Below are 16152 nucleotides of genomic sequence, written 5' to 3' on the forward strand. Positions count from 1 at the left end.
CGATTCGACGAAGGAAAGGGGATGAAGTGAATGTATATATTTACAGAAATTTCTGGACTCGATAATACGTAATTTAAGTACCCCCATTGTATACAGACGTAAATGTCCAGAGTGCAAGTTGACGGCAGATAAGTATGGCAGATAAAGAATACCGTGCAAACAGAATTACAGCTCGTGGTTGACAACTTGACACAGAACGCATAATTACGGCCGAGTTTCAAGGCGAGTTTATGGTTTCGTTGATGCTTAATTGACCACGCATTAAATATTCATCAGTGTCTCGTGTGTGAAAAGATAATCTAACAGAATGACACTAGATACCCGTTACTGAGAAACATTTTTCGTTACATTGACAAACTACTGTCTGTCCTTGCGTTTTATTCGCTGTTTCTCTTCAGTATATTTCACGTGTTGTAAAATTAATTACATAAAAAAAGGAATGATGGAGAACTCGATAAGGATCGTTTCCAATTCTCGTTCGAAGCGATTATAAAGCGTTTTGCGTCATTTTACGCTTTTTTTTCATCTATCCGGTAAGTAGCAAGTAATATTCACATGTTATACATTCATGTAAATAGGCAAAATAACAATATATAATACGTCAGCCAAGATATTATATATTATCATGCCAACTGGCATTGAATATATATATCTTTCTTAATGAATTGCACGTGCAAAAAATTTTGTCTTCATTTCATGATATAATTGTAGTCGTATAAAAAAAGTAATCATACATTGAACAACGTACAAGGTTATTTATTAAACAACTACTTAACACATGCGCATATTATTATAACGCAATTATAATAAACTTGAAGAAAATATTTATATATCTAGTAGATAAGCTATGAACTTGCCGATAACACGAACGTTCATTTCACGAAAGTAAATATTATTCACGAGCAGGCTGATTAGTCTCTCGTCGAATTCTGCGTCGTACACTAGACCACTAAATTTTATGTATGAAAACATTATACCACCTTTTGTTACTTTGCCTGTAAATGCGCGTACTATCATTCTTGAGATATATATACATAACGTTCCGTGACAGTTTTAATTAAATTCCACGTTTGTATGACGTGCACGAAACTGTTCCGTAATATCAAAATTTGATGATAATTTGCAGTTTTCTTAAGACGCGCCGAGTATTTTCACAATGAGTTTCTTCGCTTCGTCAATGAAATTTATCGTTCGTGTTGTGACAGGTTGTTCTTTTTCTTTAATCCTATAGTTAATATATTCGCTTACAGCAAGAAGTTTACTTTCATTTTTTATTTCATTACACGTGGCAAAGGGAAACGATGCTTTTCGCGAGTCGGTTTCATCGGTTTGGGCAACATGGGTGGTCAAATGGCGAGGAACATTTTGAAACAGGTAAATTATTCGAGCATGTTATATATATATATATATATATATTGTAGGTGTTGCAATCTATACTATTATTATCATTATATTGACTCACAAAAGGAAACATATCCAAAGTTAGATTAGCATTAATATCCAAAGAATGATGTGAAATCGAGTATATTGATTTCTATATATGTATCTACAGGGTCACAAACTAATAGTCTTTGATGTCAACGAATTAGCTGTGTCGAATTTAACAGAGGTAGGTGCTGACAGAGCCTCGAGCCCTGCTGACGTGGTGAAAGATGTCGAAGTAGTTGTGTCGATGCTGCCGTCGAATCAACACGTTCTGAACGTTTACAATATTAAAAATGGCCTGTTAAGGTAAGCGAGTCTCCGCCTTGTCTCTCGAGCATTCTCTAAATTTATCGTTCGAGGAGAAAGACCTGTTCTTTCTTTCGTGCTTTCAGTTCAGCAAAAAGAGACACTCTGCTGATCGATAGCAGCACGACAGATCCGTTCGTCTCTCAAACTTTGGCGAAAGAGGCTGCAAAGTCTGGCGTTAATTTTGTAGACGGTCCAGTGTCCGGAGGTAATATCGTAAATGAATCGCGAATGTTTATGCATTTATTTACGAATGCAATTACTTCGATTAGGTGTGAACGCTGCTAAGGATGGAACGCTGACGTTCATGGTCGGAGGTTCGAAAGGAAATTTCGAACTTGCCAAGCCCCTCTTAAAATCCATGGGATCAAGGATAGTTCACTGCGGAGACGTGGGCATGGGTCAAGCGGCAAAATTGTGCAATAACATGCTTTTGGCTGTTAGCATGATCGGCACAGCCGAGGCATTCAATCTCGGGCAAAAGTAACGTGCGCAGAATGTAATCTATAACGTAACGCGCTGTAAATATAATCGTTTCATTAAGCTTCTCGCATTTCAGATTGGGGCTGGATCCCAAGGTGTTAGCTGACATTGTAAACTCGAGTTCTGGCAGATGTTGGTCTTCCGAGTTGTACAATCCCGTTCCAGGTATCCTTGACAATGTTCCGAGCTCGCAGAATTACGAGGTACTTGATTACGTTGTGTTTCTTACATATTAGCGAAACAGGTTTAATCGGCCCGTTTAATGGATTTAATTTTAGGGCGGTTTTGGAGTGAGCTTAATGGCCAAAGATTTGGGACTGGCGCAGTCTGCTGCAGTTAATGCAGAAGCAACTATACCTTTAGGTTCCTTGGCTCATCAAATTTATAGAGCAATTATTGCTCAAGGGTCTGCAAAGAAAGATTTCAGTTTCGTTTACCAGTTTCTTAAAGGAACACGGTAATTTTTATTGTAGAAATGTCTGATAATAATGTAACTAATACACTGCCATCTTTTTTAATTTTTCACATATAGATTATTACATATTGAATCTTTTTTATTTCAAATTTTGAAACATGCGGTAACATAGAGTGCGCTACGAGACGGAATAATCGCAGTGTCGGTAACAAGTCAAAAATATTAAAAAATTAAAATATTAGAAATTAATGTTGTTTATGTTACAGGATAGAATAATAAATAGAATATAACATGAAAAACAAAGGGAATTGTTTTAAATTAAAGTGTCTTTTTTACCGGAATATTAGTTCCCTTCTGTACCGATCTCGTCACGCTGATATTTTATATGGTATCTTTTAAAGTTGTCTATATTTATAGTACAAACAGAGATTATCGTGTGAAAATTAGCACGTGTATACCTTACCTATTTATATTCAATTTTATCCAGACGAAAATTAAATTATTGATAGACGTAAATAGCGCATGTTGTTATGTTGATTAGCGTGGTATATTAAATCTCTTGTTACTTTGAAACTTCCTTAGACGAATTCTACGTATCAATTGTAGCACCGTTAAATATCCGATCGCAGCATATTAATTATGATACAGCCTCGTATAAAATAGACAGTTCAAAGTAAAGAATTTCGATGTGGAAAATAATTCTAAATTGTCGAGGCATCTATGATTCGCTCTGTCTTACCGACGCGTTGCGCTCGAAGATAGTTTAAAATAATATTTCCAACCAATATCTCTCGACAAATAATGAAATTATCACCTCGTTTGTTTCTAATTAAAATCTTTAGCGAGCGGTGCTTCAAAAAGATCCATTCGAGAAGTGTTTGAGATACATAAATATTTCGCCGTTCGTTTGACTAGCGCGGTATACCACCATTACTGTCACTCAAGGAGTTTTTGTAGCTAGACGAGGACGAGAGGGCAGTATAGTTTGGTGCGGCTCTGTGGCACCCGTTTTGTTCCGAGGTTTTCCGCTGGCGTGCATTTCCTTGATCGCGGTTGTCGCCGAGAAAACTCGTAAACAATCCCAGACCGTGTACGCACTCGAGTCGTTGATTTTTCGCGATCGTCTCCATACGAAATACCGTGCGGATGTGTCGTTAGTGTTTACACGTGTTCTTTACGTTGGCGCAGTGTTTCGTGAAGAAAGAGAGGCCACAAGATCCATACGCGGAATTGCAGCTGAGAGGGAGGGAAAGAGAAGCGAGACGACGAAGAAACGAAGGAAGAGAAGTTGAAGATGAGCAAGACGTGCGCTCGCTGCGAGAAAACGGTCTACCCGATCGAGGAACTCAAGTGCCTCGACAAGGTACGTTTCTATGTTTGCCTGTTGAATTTTCGCGTTTCTCTTGTCTGTTTCTCCGTCAATATCATATATTTTTTTTTTAAATTACCGCACCAATACTTTTGCTTGATACTCTATTAACTGCTAATTGTTGCAAAAGGCATTTGTAAAAGATGAAATGCATTACGAACGTGCTACCATGTTGTCCCGCCGAATTCAGGCTGTTCTTTACATGTTTTTGTACAATTTCGTGTTCCATGCGTACCAGTCATATATTTATATTTACTGTCACACGTAGCAAAATGCGAAAAGCGATTATTGTCGCAAATTACTTTATTACGCCTCCGTTCAGGTTTCTCCCCGGCGAGATTTATGATCTACGCGCGGCGCGATTATTTTCATTGCCCATCACGCATGCGAACTTCGTTCTTTTTTCTACTTTAGCAACTCTTTTCTTATCTAAACTCTGGATTCTAGAATCTAGACATTCGGCGAGCTTTTCGATTTTCTTTGCGCCTCGAAAACGCGTTTGTGCATACGTATCTGCCTCGAGAATGATCCCGCTGTGAAACGGATAGCGTGGAACGGCACTCGGGGGAACTTTTTTGCAACAGATCGTAGGATGTACCGTTCTCGTTTAGTTCCGCTTACTGAGGCGTGCTCTTCCATTCGGCATAATTGTCTGTGTCGTTCCGTCCGTCCACGCCAGCGTACAACATATTCTCTGTTCTCCCTTCGAATCGGCGAACATTTCTCCCTCGTAGCTCGGTGACGCCGCTTCTTTACGCATACGCGTGTACGTTTTTAATTCGTTTTCAACGAAACAGTTTCAACTGGCCGACATTGCCTTGCACAAAACGACGCAGTAACAAACATTTCAACTTCGAGGTTAGTTTGTTACTTTGATTATTATTTTCAATGTTTGTTGTTTATTGTTTATTAGTTTATTATTTTATTATTTATTATTTTCAACGAAACGGTTTCGATTGGCCCGACGCTGCTTTAGGCGGAACGACACAGTAACAAACATTTTAACTTTGAGGTTAGTTTATTATTTTGGTTAAGATACGGAGGTTATGTCGCAAAGTACAGCTTGTTGAAACTGTTATAACCTCGTAAAAGAAGATTGCGCAACAATGTACTTGATCTTATTTTAAAGCGTGAAGCTTTTACCTCGATTGCTCTAGGTTTGTTTTTTTTTAAATGGTGTTTTACATCGTGCAATTGCTTTTATGTTCGTAAATTCGAACATTTCTAAAAGCATTGAAAACATTTTTCTTGGGAAGACTGAAACTCTTTCTTCACGACGAACCCTTAAAGTTTGCTGTACGTTTTTTTTTTTTTTTTTTTTTTGGCTGTTTTTTACAACATTGAACAATATGGTTAAATGGTGAAACGTTAGTATTTATTTAATTTCTGCCATTTAATGTTAATTCAAAGTTCAATAAAGTGATGAAGAAAAATTGTACAGCAAGTTTCAAGGCGAAAATTTAATTTTCCAGATGACGATGGATAGTCGTAAATAAAATTTTTCGACATTTTTTACGTACATCTTTACGTAAAATTTTACAATTCCTATTTGAAAAAAGAGAACATTTTTTCATTTGTCACATGATGAAAGTGTCTTGGGAGGAAAAAAACGAATTCAGGGTCAAAATAATATATCGAATAATGCCCAATTCGAATAACTATGTGTTCGAATAAGCTTTGTTCGAATAAAATCGTTATTCGTAAATATCGAATAATTTATTCGAAATTTTATTCGAAGAATTTATTCGAAATGTTATTCGAATAACGCCTACCTCTGATCCTATCCCCCTTGAACTTTTTCCAACTCGATCGTCGGGCTACCCAAAATCATGGGGTTACCTGCCCGACTTTGTGTAAGCCCGACCCGAACCCGAAATTTCGGGTAGCCGCACACTCCTAGCGTGTACTGTTCAATCTTTAAATACGTTTCCTTCGAAAATGATCCTCCAATTCACAGATCACGATTTTCAGAGCACGGTGTGCAAAGACGAAGGCTCCTCGGGGATCGTGCGATCAATTTGTAACAAAGCTTGTGTCGTTTAATACAGCCACGTGTCATTTCTACGGAAATTCGTTCAGTGCACACGACGTTCCATAGAAAACTGCACGTCCCGTGTTCGTTACACTATCGACGCGATAGCTAACAATTTTGCGTGAATCGCAGTCAGGTACAGTTGATTTCGTTGCACGTGTTCATTGCCAGTATCTTCCGACTAGTTTGCAAATTAAATTTGTGAAATAGCTGAGCATATCGCGATTTCCCGTCGGTCCCCGACGAGATTACAAACGTATTAGAAACACGTATGTACTTGCAGCAGCTACGATTTGTTTAACTTGCGTGCGCGGGACCGTGTTAACGAGGCTTAAATCGCGTAGGCGGCACTCTGCGCCGGAAAACGAACCGGAGGTCGGAGTAGAGGCTCGACCACCTAAATTTAGACGTATCGAAACGCGCGATACATTCACATTGGTTTTCTAAAAAACTTTTTTCGTACGTCTTTCGCCTTACTCTCCTCTAGGTTCGTGTACTTCTTTTGGTGCCTTCTATGGGCCACAACTAGATCTCTCACCCTTCCCTCCAATCCTTCTGAGGATTTTCAATTTTATTAAATCTTTATGAGTCGTTAATTTTGTTTTTTTTTTTTGTCATAGAGTCTGTTTAATTTTTTTTGTTAACTTCATTACTTGAATTTGTTACGGTAGGAGTGCTGAAACCTATTGCAGGCCAAGTTTACGACCTTAACTTCTTGCACTGGAATAATGTGTCACGCACGTCGAGAATTTTTTTGTCCCAAAATTGCAATATTTTCTCAGTTTTAAGTATATTTAAGCACAACCCAGGCAAAACAAATAATAAATTTATTGCTTCTGAATAATTTCTATCCAGTGGTATACCGACGAGTTCAAAAAGAAAGGGACGAATTATTGTACACGGTTTGGTCACTCGTTATGGTCCGCAATCAGTTGCAAGAAGTTGCAAAGTGCGAGCCATAAACATTTTTGTGAGCAAAGCGAATTGATTTATTACAGTACTTTGAATTACACATTAACCCTTTTGCATATCATATTCACATTTTTGTAAATAAAATTCACGCTTTTGCAAGTTTTCTTAAGCCATTGCAATAAAAATAAAGTTCGATGTAATAAAACTTGAACAGAAAATAACATGAAATGACATAAAATTGACACGAAATACTTATTTAACATTAAAAGTATTTATATATTTATTATACTATTTATATACACATTCGTATAATAATTATGACAATTTGTAGGAAAGATAGTTGCTACGCTACAGAATGATTAATAACATCCATCAAACGTTCATGGTTTGAAGGATCAGCCAAAATATTTCTTGCACAGAATTTTTGAAAAAACTTCAATAGAGAGATTCATCATTGGGGAGTATGGTGAATATGAAATAACAAAGTGTATTACTTCAACTTTCGAGTCACCCACAAGATGAATTTAATTTGCAAAATGAATGAATTTCATCTGCGAAAAGGGTGAATTTAATTCGCAAGAAGGTGAATGTGATCTGCAAAGGGGTCAAATTTAGAGTGCAGAGTCTGTGTCCCGCTTTAACATTATTAGATTTGTTTCCTTTAACATTTGAACTGCGCGCGGCTTGAAAGTTGAAAAAATTGTCAAAGAAGATGGAGAAACGCTTAACGAGTTAACGTTCGATCGGTGAGAATGATCTCGTTCGAGTCCGGATGAACGAAGGCGAACCACTAGAATCGGATCTACCCGCGAATAATTATTTCTCTGTAAGATTATAGTCCGTTACAACCGCGTTCGCTAATTTTTTTTTTTCCTCGCGCATACGTATTTCGCCTTCTCGTTATTCTCGCAGCCTGGATCGCCGCTTGTGAATGGCGCGTATAGAAGCATTTCCCTCTCCGTCTCTTTCTCTCTTATACCGTTCTCCCGCATCTTCGTTCCCTTTCTCGTCTTTATCCAGCGGTCTACGGCCGTGAAGAAACCTCGAGCGCCGGAGGACAAGGCGCGCGCGGATCAAAGCGAGCAGCGAGAGATCGTTGCGCAGTCGACGGAGACGAGTTAAAGCGCACGAAGGACAATTAACGGGTGCCGCGTTCCTCTAATCGGCAGAAATTTTCAATTACGTCTAAACGAACCTTGTCTTTTCGTAATGGAGTGATCCGAAACGATCGTTGAATTAGGAGCTTTGAGCTACTTTATTATGGGAATACGACGAAACGATTTTCCTTCTTTTTTTCTTTTTCGACAGATTTTGGTTTATTTGACATGGAGAAAAAAAAAAAAAAAAAAAAAAAATTAAAGAGGCAACTAGCAGGCTAAAGTGAACTATTTAAAGAGAACCGTGAGTCTGACAGGTGAAANAGAAAAAAAAAAAAAAAAAAAAAAAATTGGCAACGAAGCACGTTTTTTTTTTTTTTTTAACGATTCTACTCTTTCCCGTTGAATTTGAAACTCGCGCCACGCGACTAGGGGAGGAGAAATGAAAGCGTTCATTCGGTGAGGACAGGGCGTGTACCGTCGATGCGCAAACACACACGTATGTCTGTATCTGTAGAGAATTTCATATTGCTTATTAGTGAGTTCGCGTATAGATCTATAGATGTATAAATATGTGCAACGTTAGACTGCGTATTCTGATTTAAAACGAAAGAAAAACGCGAACGGAAGCGTAGAAAGCAGAGTGGAAAAATCGATGGTTTCTTGTTACAGATTCGTAGTGGCAAAGCATTCGACCGATCTCGTTTATAATCGGATATTTTTAGTCGACGATCGATAGATGGTTCTTTACTCCACGCGTACGTTGTATGAATTCTTTTTTTTTTTTTTTTCTTCTCTCGTTGCAGTGGATACTTTCACTGGGCTTGAAGCGTGTTCACAAGTGTTTGTTCTATTTTTGCGCGTTACACGGTCGCACATATCGACGTGGTTATGGTGCAGCGCCGGATTCGTACAGTGTCTTGTTTCAATTTATACGACCCGCATGTGCGTGGGTCCCAGACGTACGCATCCTGGTGCACAGGCAATTAATCCACGTCCCATTAATCGGAGAACCTCTTCTACCGGCCTCTGTATTGTTGATTTTCCTCTCTGTTTTCTTTCCGCTCTCTTTTCGAAAGCACGCGTTACGATTAAATTAAGATTGCTCCCATCGTTTTGAAGCCTTAGCACTCGAATTTTCGGAGAAATTTTCAAGTCTTTGGTCTTTCAAATTTTCAAATTTCCAGCGTAAGGAATTTTCAGTTTCTCGGACTTTCAATCTTCGAGCTTTTCATATAGGGTCAGAAATTCGACTAAAGTTTCTGCTAAAATAAATTCGTAGTTTTGTTGTTGTTGTATATTTACAAAAATTATTTTAAAACGTAATGAAAATAATAATGTCTGAGTTGAAGTTGAATTTAATTTAAAATTAATAAAAATTACTTTTCTCCTACATTTTGATGTTCTGTTGAAAAAAAAAAAAGAAAAAAATAGGAAGAAATTTTCGACCCATCCCGGCATTTCTCATTTTCCTCATTGCCAGACGTTCAGTAGCGTAAGTAGCGGCAACAGTTGAAAATTGAAATGAAAGTCGAATGAAACTCGCTTTTACTTCGATGCTCGTTATAACCAGAACATGAAAATGCGAACGATCTTTCGTATCGGCGTATCGGAAACGTGCTGCGCGATCCTCGGGAGTAACGCAGCCGAGTGAAATTGTGAATCGAATTCCAGATTGAGGCTACTCGGTTGCGTGGGCCTGGCACACGATTGCAACAGGTGGGAGTCATTCCCAACCTGTTGCGCCTACATCGCCTCAAAAATATCATACGAGCCGATTCGAGCCGAGAGCAAACGAACGTTTGCGCTCCGCTTCAGAATCGAACCACAAGTATTTGCCTGGATGGCGCTTTCGCGCCACTTCACCGAGAATATCTTTCGTCGTCTCCCGAGGAATATCCGAGATCCCCTTCATTTCGAAACTAATCGAAAGATCTCGCTGAGCAAGAATCGTCAAAGCATCGTAAATCGAACAAAACAATTATGCTCCGTTATTTGAATTAGTTCAAAGTAATTAAACATTTCATTGTTCCGTAGAAATTACATGCCACGTAATCGTTGAAAAATTACGTTCCCTCCAAATTTCGTGGAATTTATTTCCGCTGGATACGGTACGAACTCGTGCTCGATCCGAGGCCATGGGATCCACGATGTGAATTTTAGAAGAATGAACCTTTTACTTTCCTGCGTGCTCGGTTTCAGCCGTTAGAAATCCATGTTATGCCAGTGATGCGACACGGCATCCGGCCGTTTCCCACCGGCTGTTGCGAAAACGCGAATAATTATTCCGCGTGCGCCGGTGTAACATCTACTAGAGACGCCTCTTGTAGGGGAGAAAGAAAAGGAAAAAAAAAAGAGAACGGGAGAAAAATGTCGGGGAATCTCTTCGTTGCATTTCAACTTCTCTCGTGACGTGCCGTAACACACTAATTTATCACCGCAAACCTGCGTCCCCGTTCGTGTTTCTATAAATCCGAAACCGCAAACTGTTTCCTCCGCGGAGAGAAATAGAGAGAGAGAGAGAGAAATAGAGAGAGAGAGAGAGGTAAAAAAAACTATCCAACTAGCCAGTTTCTACTTTCAACATTTTTATTCCACGCGGATCAACATCCTTGCCACTTATGAGCGATGCGAAGTGAGTCAAGTATGAGGTTGAAGTATCCTTAGATATACGCAGTTATGCTTTTACAAAGTATTATCTTTTGATGGGAACATATTGAAGTGTCAGTGAATATCACTGATTTTGATGAAATTTGGCATAAATGTAGTTTTCGAAAAAATATTTTTGACCCGCATCTTTCTTTCTTATCAATAATCGTCGATGTCGAAGGGGATGTGAAAACTATAATACCTTCAAAGTTGGGGTTGCAGATCATATTTTGTCAAATGTCTCGAGAATTAGAAGACACAGTTTTTGCGTTAATTGATGAAATTATTGTTTCTTGATGAGACTTAATAAGTGTATACCGCTTTGCGAGAAAATATATTTAAAAAAACCGTATTTTTTTTTTTATATTTCCAAGTAAATGTTAATACATTTATGAAAGCTATACATTCAAACACAGATTGCGGATAAATTGGGAGCCTGATTTTTGCGTTACAAAAGAAATTCATTATTTATTCACATCTCGATAAAAGGAAATGCGTGTCGAAACATTTTTTCGAGAGACTACGTTTATGCGAAGTTCCATCGAAATCGATAATCGGACACCTCGTTCCCTCGTACAAGTGTTTTTCCTAATCTTGAAACTTAAGAGAAATGCTAACCAGCGAGCGCGAACAGCGGAATAAAATTTCGTTCGAACGAGCGAGCGCGACGAGATAAGATAGTTGCACGCTCGCATCGCCGTGGAGAATATATGCAACGCGTTTGATATTTAGCAGGTTAGAAAAGGTCGTGCGGAATCATTTGGCTGTCATTGTCCCGCGGAGAAGCGATTCGGCCGCGGCAACTTTCACTTTCGGGGACGTCGCGCGATACGACACGACACGACACGATGCGACGCGATTCGATTCGATTCGATTCGATTCGATTCGATTCCATTCCATTCCATTCCGCGATACGATTGCCCGTTTACTATCCGGTCGATCTAATTTCGCACGCCGTGGCTTTCTTCGCGACCCAGGAAACGGAACAAACCATCGTTGATTATTCAACGTGCACGATTACGCGACCGATTGTTCGCCGTCCTCCTCCTTTGCCTTTGTTCCTTGCCAGTTGCGTAACACGCCGAAAACGATCACGCACGAAATTCCCTTTCGAGTTTCGGCGAATTTTCTGATGCATTTGTTTGAAATTTCCAACGCACAAAGTGTGTGAAACATCCGAGTCGATTCGATTCGCGAGCGACTCTAAAATCGTGTTCGTAAAATTCTGCTCGTTCTGTTCATTCTCTCTCTCTCTCGCTTTTTTTTTTATTGTGATTAATTTCATAATACACGAGACACAATTTTGTACAAGAAAGTACGAACTATTGTACAAACTGTTAGTTGTAACTAGAAATTTAAGCGCACATTGCGTGAAAATATGTAAAATTTTGAAAGTTTGTACTTGTTATCGTGTTTAATAGCGGAAACAAGTTTCCGCTATGGGCAGTTTAGTGCAAAACAGATTCCTTTTTCATCTACCAAAATAAAAAAAAAAAAAAAAACACCAATCATCGCATAAATATCCGCAGCTCGGTTGCAATTAAACCGTAGATACGGTTTCCTGCAGGATTAATTGAGGCGATCGTATGCAACATTGTAACACCGGATGACCATATTTGATCTTGGACAACGTTTACGGCGTTACGGTGAAACATGTTGCGAAACGATAGGGGGGAATCGGCCGTTGCATCGAAAAACATTCCAAAAACGAGTGAAAGTGCGCATCGTTCGTGGATTTTACGTTCGTGAATATCGGCTGTATAATCCGGTCGCAACCGTAATTGAGTAATCGTGTTCAGCCGCTACTCGTGAGATCGTTTTGGATGCGTGTACGCAATCGCGAGTCCTCGTTTTGGCGGGATGCTTCACGATTCAAACACGAGGAAAGTGGAACTTTGCTTCAATTGTCCAAGCGAGTTACAGTCGGCGATGGTACCGATTTTCACAATGTTTGAAACAACGGGTGAAACAGTCAGGGTAATTTGCAACCAAATTTAATTTTCTACCAAAATGACTGATTTATCTCCAACTTGCCTTGTTATAGCAAGAGAACTGATACCTTGCGATTAACAATGCCTTCAGATAACAACGTCATTTTTTTAAACTCATTGGAGCCGAGTTAATGACGTGCTATGCACGTCGAGAACTTTTGTCCCAAAAATTGCAATATTTTCTCAGTTTTAAGTATATTTAATTATAACCCAGACAAAACAAATAATAAATTTCTTACTTCTCAATAATTTCTATCCGGTGATATCGTACCGACGAGTTCAAAAATAAAAGCGACGAATTATTTTATACGGTTTGGTCACTCGTTATTGTCCGCAATTAGTTGCCAGCGCAAGTGGTTAACCTCTTGCACGCACGTCGAGAATTTTGTTTCAAAATTGCAATATTTCTTAGTTTTAAGTATATTTAATTATAACCCAGACAAAACAAATAATAAATTTCTTACTTCTCAATAATTTCTATCCAGTAATATCGTACCGACGAGTTCAAAAAGAGAGCAACGAATTATTTTATATGGTTTGGTCACTCGTTATGGTCCGCAATTAGTTGCCAGCGCAAGTGGTTAACCTCTTGCACGCACGTCGAGAACTTTTGTCCCAAAAATTGCAATATTTTCTTAGTTTTAAGTATATTTAATTATAACCCAGGTAAAACAAATAATAAATTTCTTACTTCTCAATAATTTCTATCCGGTGATATCGTACCGACGAGATCAAAAATAAAAAAGTGACGAATTATTTTATACGGTTTGGTCACTCCTTATGGTCCGCAATCAGTTGCCAGCGCAAGTGGTTAAAATACCAATTACGTTATCGCGTCGATCCGTCAATTTTTCGTTTCTCCTCACTTCAAATCTGTCCTCTCAACCTTGGTCACCTTCGACAATGCCGTTTGAAGGCGTTTGTACGAGTCACGTTGACGAATCTCGAATGAGAAGCGTTTTTCCCCGCTCGATCGAGAAACTAACTGTTCATCGGCCGGATTGGAAAGCGGGACCGCGAGCAATTACCGCTAATCGCGGCCAACTAATTGCAACTAAATTGAAGCAACGAGATGCAGGGTACAGCGTCACGTGCTCTAAACCCGGCACGTTTAGTACTTCTAACGTTCCCATTGCTGTAGAGCACGATCCAGCGCGGCGTTGCTGCTACACGGCATTTTGTTGCGCGACGCGATTAACATTGCCTGCACGATACAAATAAGGTACCGTTGCGTTCGTTCGTTCGACGATGCATTCCGCCGGGTGTACCGCACTCCGTGGAGTGACACTGACGACCTGCATCGTCTAGAAATCGAAACGTGACCGGATTGCACGAGCAATCGGCTCGTCGCGGCTCCAACTTGGTCGTTCTTTGTCCTTTTTTCCCCCCTCTTATTCTTCTTCGTTCCTCGGCCTCTTTGGAAGGTCACGCGCGAAGAATATGATAAGGCAAACTCTCACGAGTTTCTCCGATTCTTTTGTGACGTTTCTACGCTTTTTTCTTTTTTTTTTTTTTTTTTGTGGAGATCGTTAGATTGTTGCAAACGACGGCTGTCCTTGCCCACGCGATTACGTGAGCGTTTATCCGAAAAACAGTGAAACGACAGGAGAATAAAAAGCGTTCCGCGAGAGACAAGGCGGTTCCACCACGAGGAACAATTACAAGCCTTTGTCGACCGCGATCACAGTTGACTCACATGCTCGTGAGTCATTTCTCTCTTTCCGGGTGCAGGCCTTCCCGCGATGGTCGTTCTCCTCCAAGATTCGCGACCTTATTCGACATCTGACATCACCGACAACCTTGCCAATTATCGACCGGCAACTATGACGGCCTTCGGTTATCTCCGGGTCAGCTGTGAGAAACGCTCGATCGATGGATCGACTCCTAAAGCAGAACGCCTTTCAACTCGAGTTCATCTCTTTGAATCGATGGAGTCGATATTATTATTTCTACTACATGCTGCTGTAGAAATTTCGTAGTTCTGCGATTTTAACTGCCAAGTTATTTTCCCAAATTGTTTTGTTTTTTATTTTCGGGTATTCAAGTATAGCTTTTAACCTCTTACGCTGGGATGACAAACTTTTTGTCCAACAAAATTTTAAGTAGTTAACTCAGTTCTAAGTATATTTGAGTATAACTCGGGCAAAACAAATAATAAATTTGTTGTTGCTTCTGAATAATTTCTACCCGGTGATGTCATACCGACGAGTTCAAAAAGAAAGCGACGAATTGTTGTATACGGTTCGGTCACTCGTTATGGTCCGCAGTCAGTTGCCCAGCGCAAGTGGTTAAAGAACACGTAAATGCACAATTTTCCCATAGAGCAAGATAAATACACTTTGAAATGAATACCGATTCGCGAGTCATTCGTAATCTTAAAAGTCCACTGTCTGTCGTTCCAGTGTTTTGCAAAAAAGAAAAACAAAAATTTTGATACCGTGTTTTGTTTCTGCGACTCAACGTCGAAAATATTTAGCAAGAGTTCTTCGAGGCTATCTCTTCTCGAATCGATCGGTACCCGAGATCGGCGGAGAAGTGATAACGCGCTTTTCACTGCGTCGAACGGCCAACGATCTTATCGAAGGGTGCTATTATGGGTATTTATCTTTATCATTAGGAAATGGATAGTTGGGTCAGAGTGCGTGTTTATTGTCAATTCTCACGCGAGAGAAGACAATGTCGAGAGAGGCTGCGTGCTTATCGTTAGATGCTACCTAGATGAGTAACAATGAAACAAAGGCATTGCCATGATTAAGCGCCCTTTGTTTCCCCCGAAAGTTCCCCCGAACCTACGATCGATGTTTCTTTTTTTTCTCTGCACGTGGGTGAAAATATATGGCAGGCGAAACTGTTGGTTTTAGTAGCTGACGACGAGAGTTGTTCTCGGTGTTGTCGATTGGCTGATTCACTTTGTCCTTTAACTCTGTTTATTCATACTTGACGATTTTGCCTGAGTCAACGATTTGCAAATTGACGAGTTTGTAGATTTGTCAAATGTGTTATTATTGTTCTAAACGCGTTCGTTCGTCGCGAAATACCATTAATCGTGAAATACAATTGTTGCAGATATGGCACAAACAGTGCTTCAAGTGTCAGGGCTGTGGCATGATCCTGAACATGCGGACGTACAAGGGTTTCAACAAACAGCCATACTGCGAGGCGTAAGTAGCGCATAATTTCTCGTTTTATTGCGCCGCGAGCAATAATCCTATTGCTTTGCAAAACAAATCGATGACTTGTTTCATCACTCTTATCTATTTAATTGAACTCGAAAGTTCTAATGTGTTTTTATTTGGGAAATAAATTTTCATAGATCTGTATGTATAATTATTAGTCTCTAAGTTTTCTCAAACGTTCAAATCGTTAATTCAGCTCAACTTTGTGAAGCCAACGCCATTTAACTTTCGATAACGTTCGTTTGATTTTTCTATTCAAACATTTTCAAACATTTCTGTGAATTGCTTCAATACTTA

The 16152-nt window shown here is 39.5% G+C and overlaps 2 protein-coding genes across 6 annotated transcripts in view; both read left to right on the top strand.

Moving 5' to 3' along the window:
- Positions 1-445: 445 nt before the first annotated feature.
- On the top strand, positions 446-3089 carry LOC122529257 (3-hydroxyisobutyrate dehydrogenase, mitochondrial). Of its 3 annotated transcripts, XM_043655199.1 has the most exons (8): positions 609-960; positions 1127-1205; positions 1295-1374; positions 1553-1731; positions 1818-1939; positions 2004-2214; positions 2291-2417; positions 2493-3089. In XM_043655199.1, the coding sequence occupies exons 2-8, from the start codon at positions 1157-1159 to the stop codon at positions 2673-2675; spliced, it is 951 nt and encodes a 316-aa protein (XP_043511134.1). In that variant the 5' UTR covers positions 609-960; positions 1127-1156; the 3' UTR covers positions 2676-3089. The 3 variants fall into 3 exon arrangements, with proteins under 3 accessions (XP_043511135.1, XP_043511134.1, XP_043511133.1); XM_043655200.1 differs by lacking the exons at positions 609-960; positions 1127-1205 and adding an exon at positions 446-533; XM_043655198.1 differs by having other exon boundaries at positions 609-1205.
- Positions 3090-3574: 485 nt separating this feature from the next.
- LOC122529256 (LIM and SH3 domain protein Lasp) overlaps positions 3575-16152 on the top strand; it is a 37842-nt gene continuing 25264 nt past the window's right edge. Inside the window, exons 1-2 of one of the 3 annotated variants that reach the window (XM_043655195.1) lie at positions 3575-3992; positions 15746-15840. In XM_043655195.1, coding sequence (XP_043511130.1) covers positions 3924-3992; positions 15746-15840 — 164 coding nt within the window. In that variant the 5' untranslated portion in view covers positions 3575-3923. Of the gene's footprint in view, positions 3993-4726; positions 4857-15745; positions 15841-16152 lie in introns of those variants that run through there. The other 2 variants (XM_043655196.1, XM_043655197.1) reach the window with 2 other exon arrangements.

The sequence above is a fragment of the Frieseomelitta varia genome, unplaced genomic scaffold (assembly GCF_011392965.1).
Source record: "Frieseomelitta varia isolate USP_RPSP 00005682 unplaced genomic scaffold, Fvar_1.2 scaffold_281, whole genome shotgun sequence".
Taxonomy (NCBI): domain Eukaryota; kingdom Metazoa; phylum Arthropoda; class Insecta; order Hymenoptera; family Apidae; genus Frieseomelitta; species Frieseomelitta varia.

What these genes read in the sequence shown, in the direction of transcription:
- LOC122529257 (XM_043655198.1), top strand. Translation starts at nt 1,157, where the DNA reads ATGAGTTTCTTCGCTTCGTCAATGAAATTTATCGTTCGTGTTGTGACA. An exon ending in TATCGTTCGTGTTGTGACAG is followed by an intron (nt 1,206 to 1,294) that starts GTTGTTCTTTTT and finishes CACGTGGCAAAG; the next exon opens with GGAAACGATGCTTTTCGCGA. An exon ending in CGAGCTCGCAGAATTACGAG is followed by an intron (nt 2,418 to 2,492) that starts GTACTTGATTAC and finishes ATTTAATTTTAG; the next exon opens with GGCGGTTTTGGAGTGAGCTT.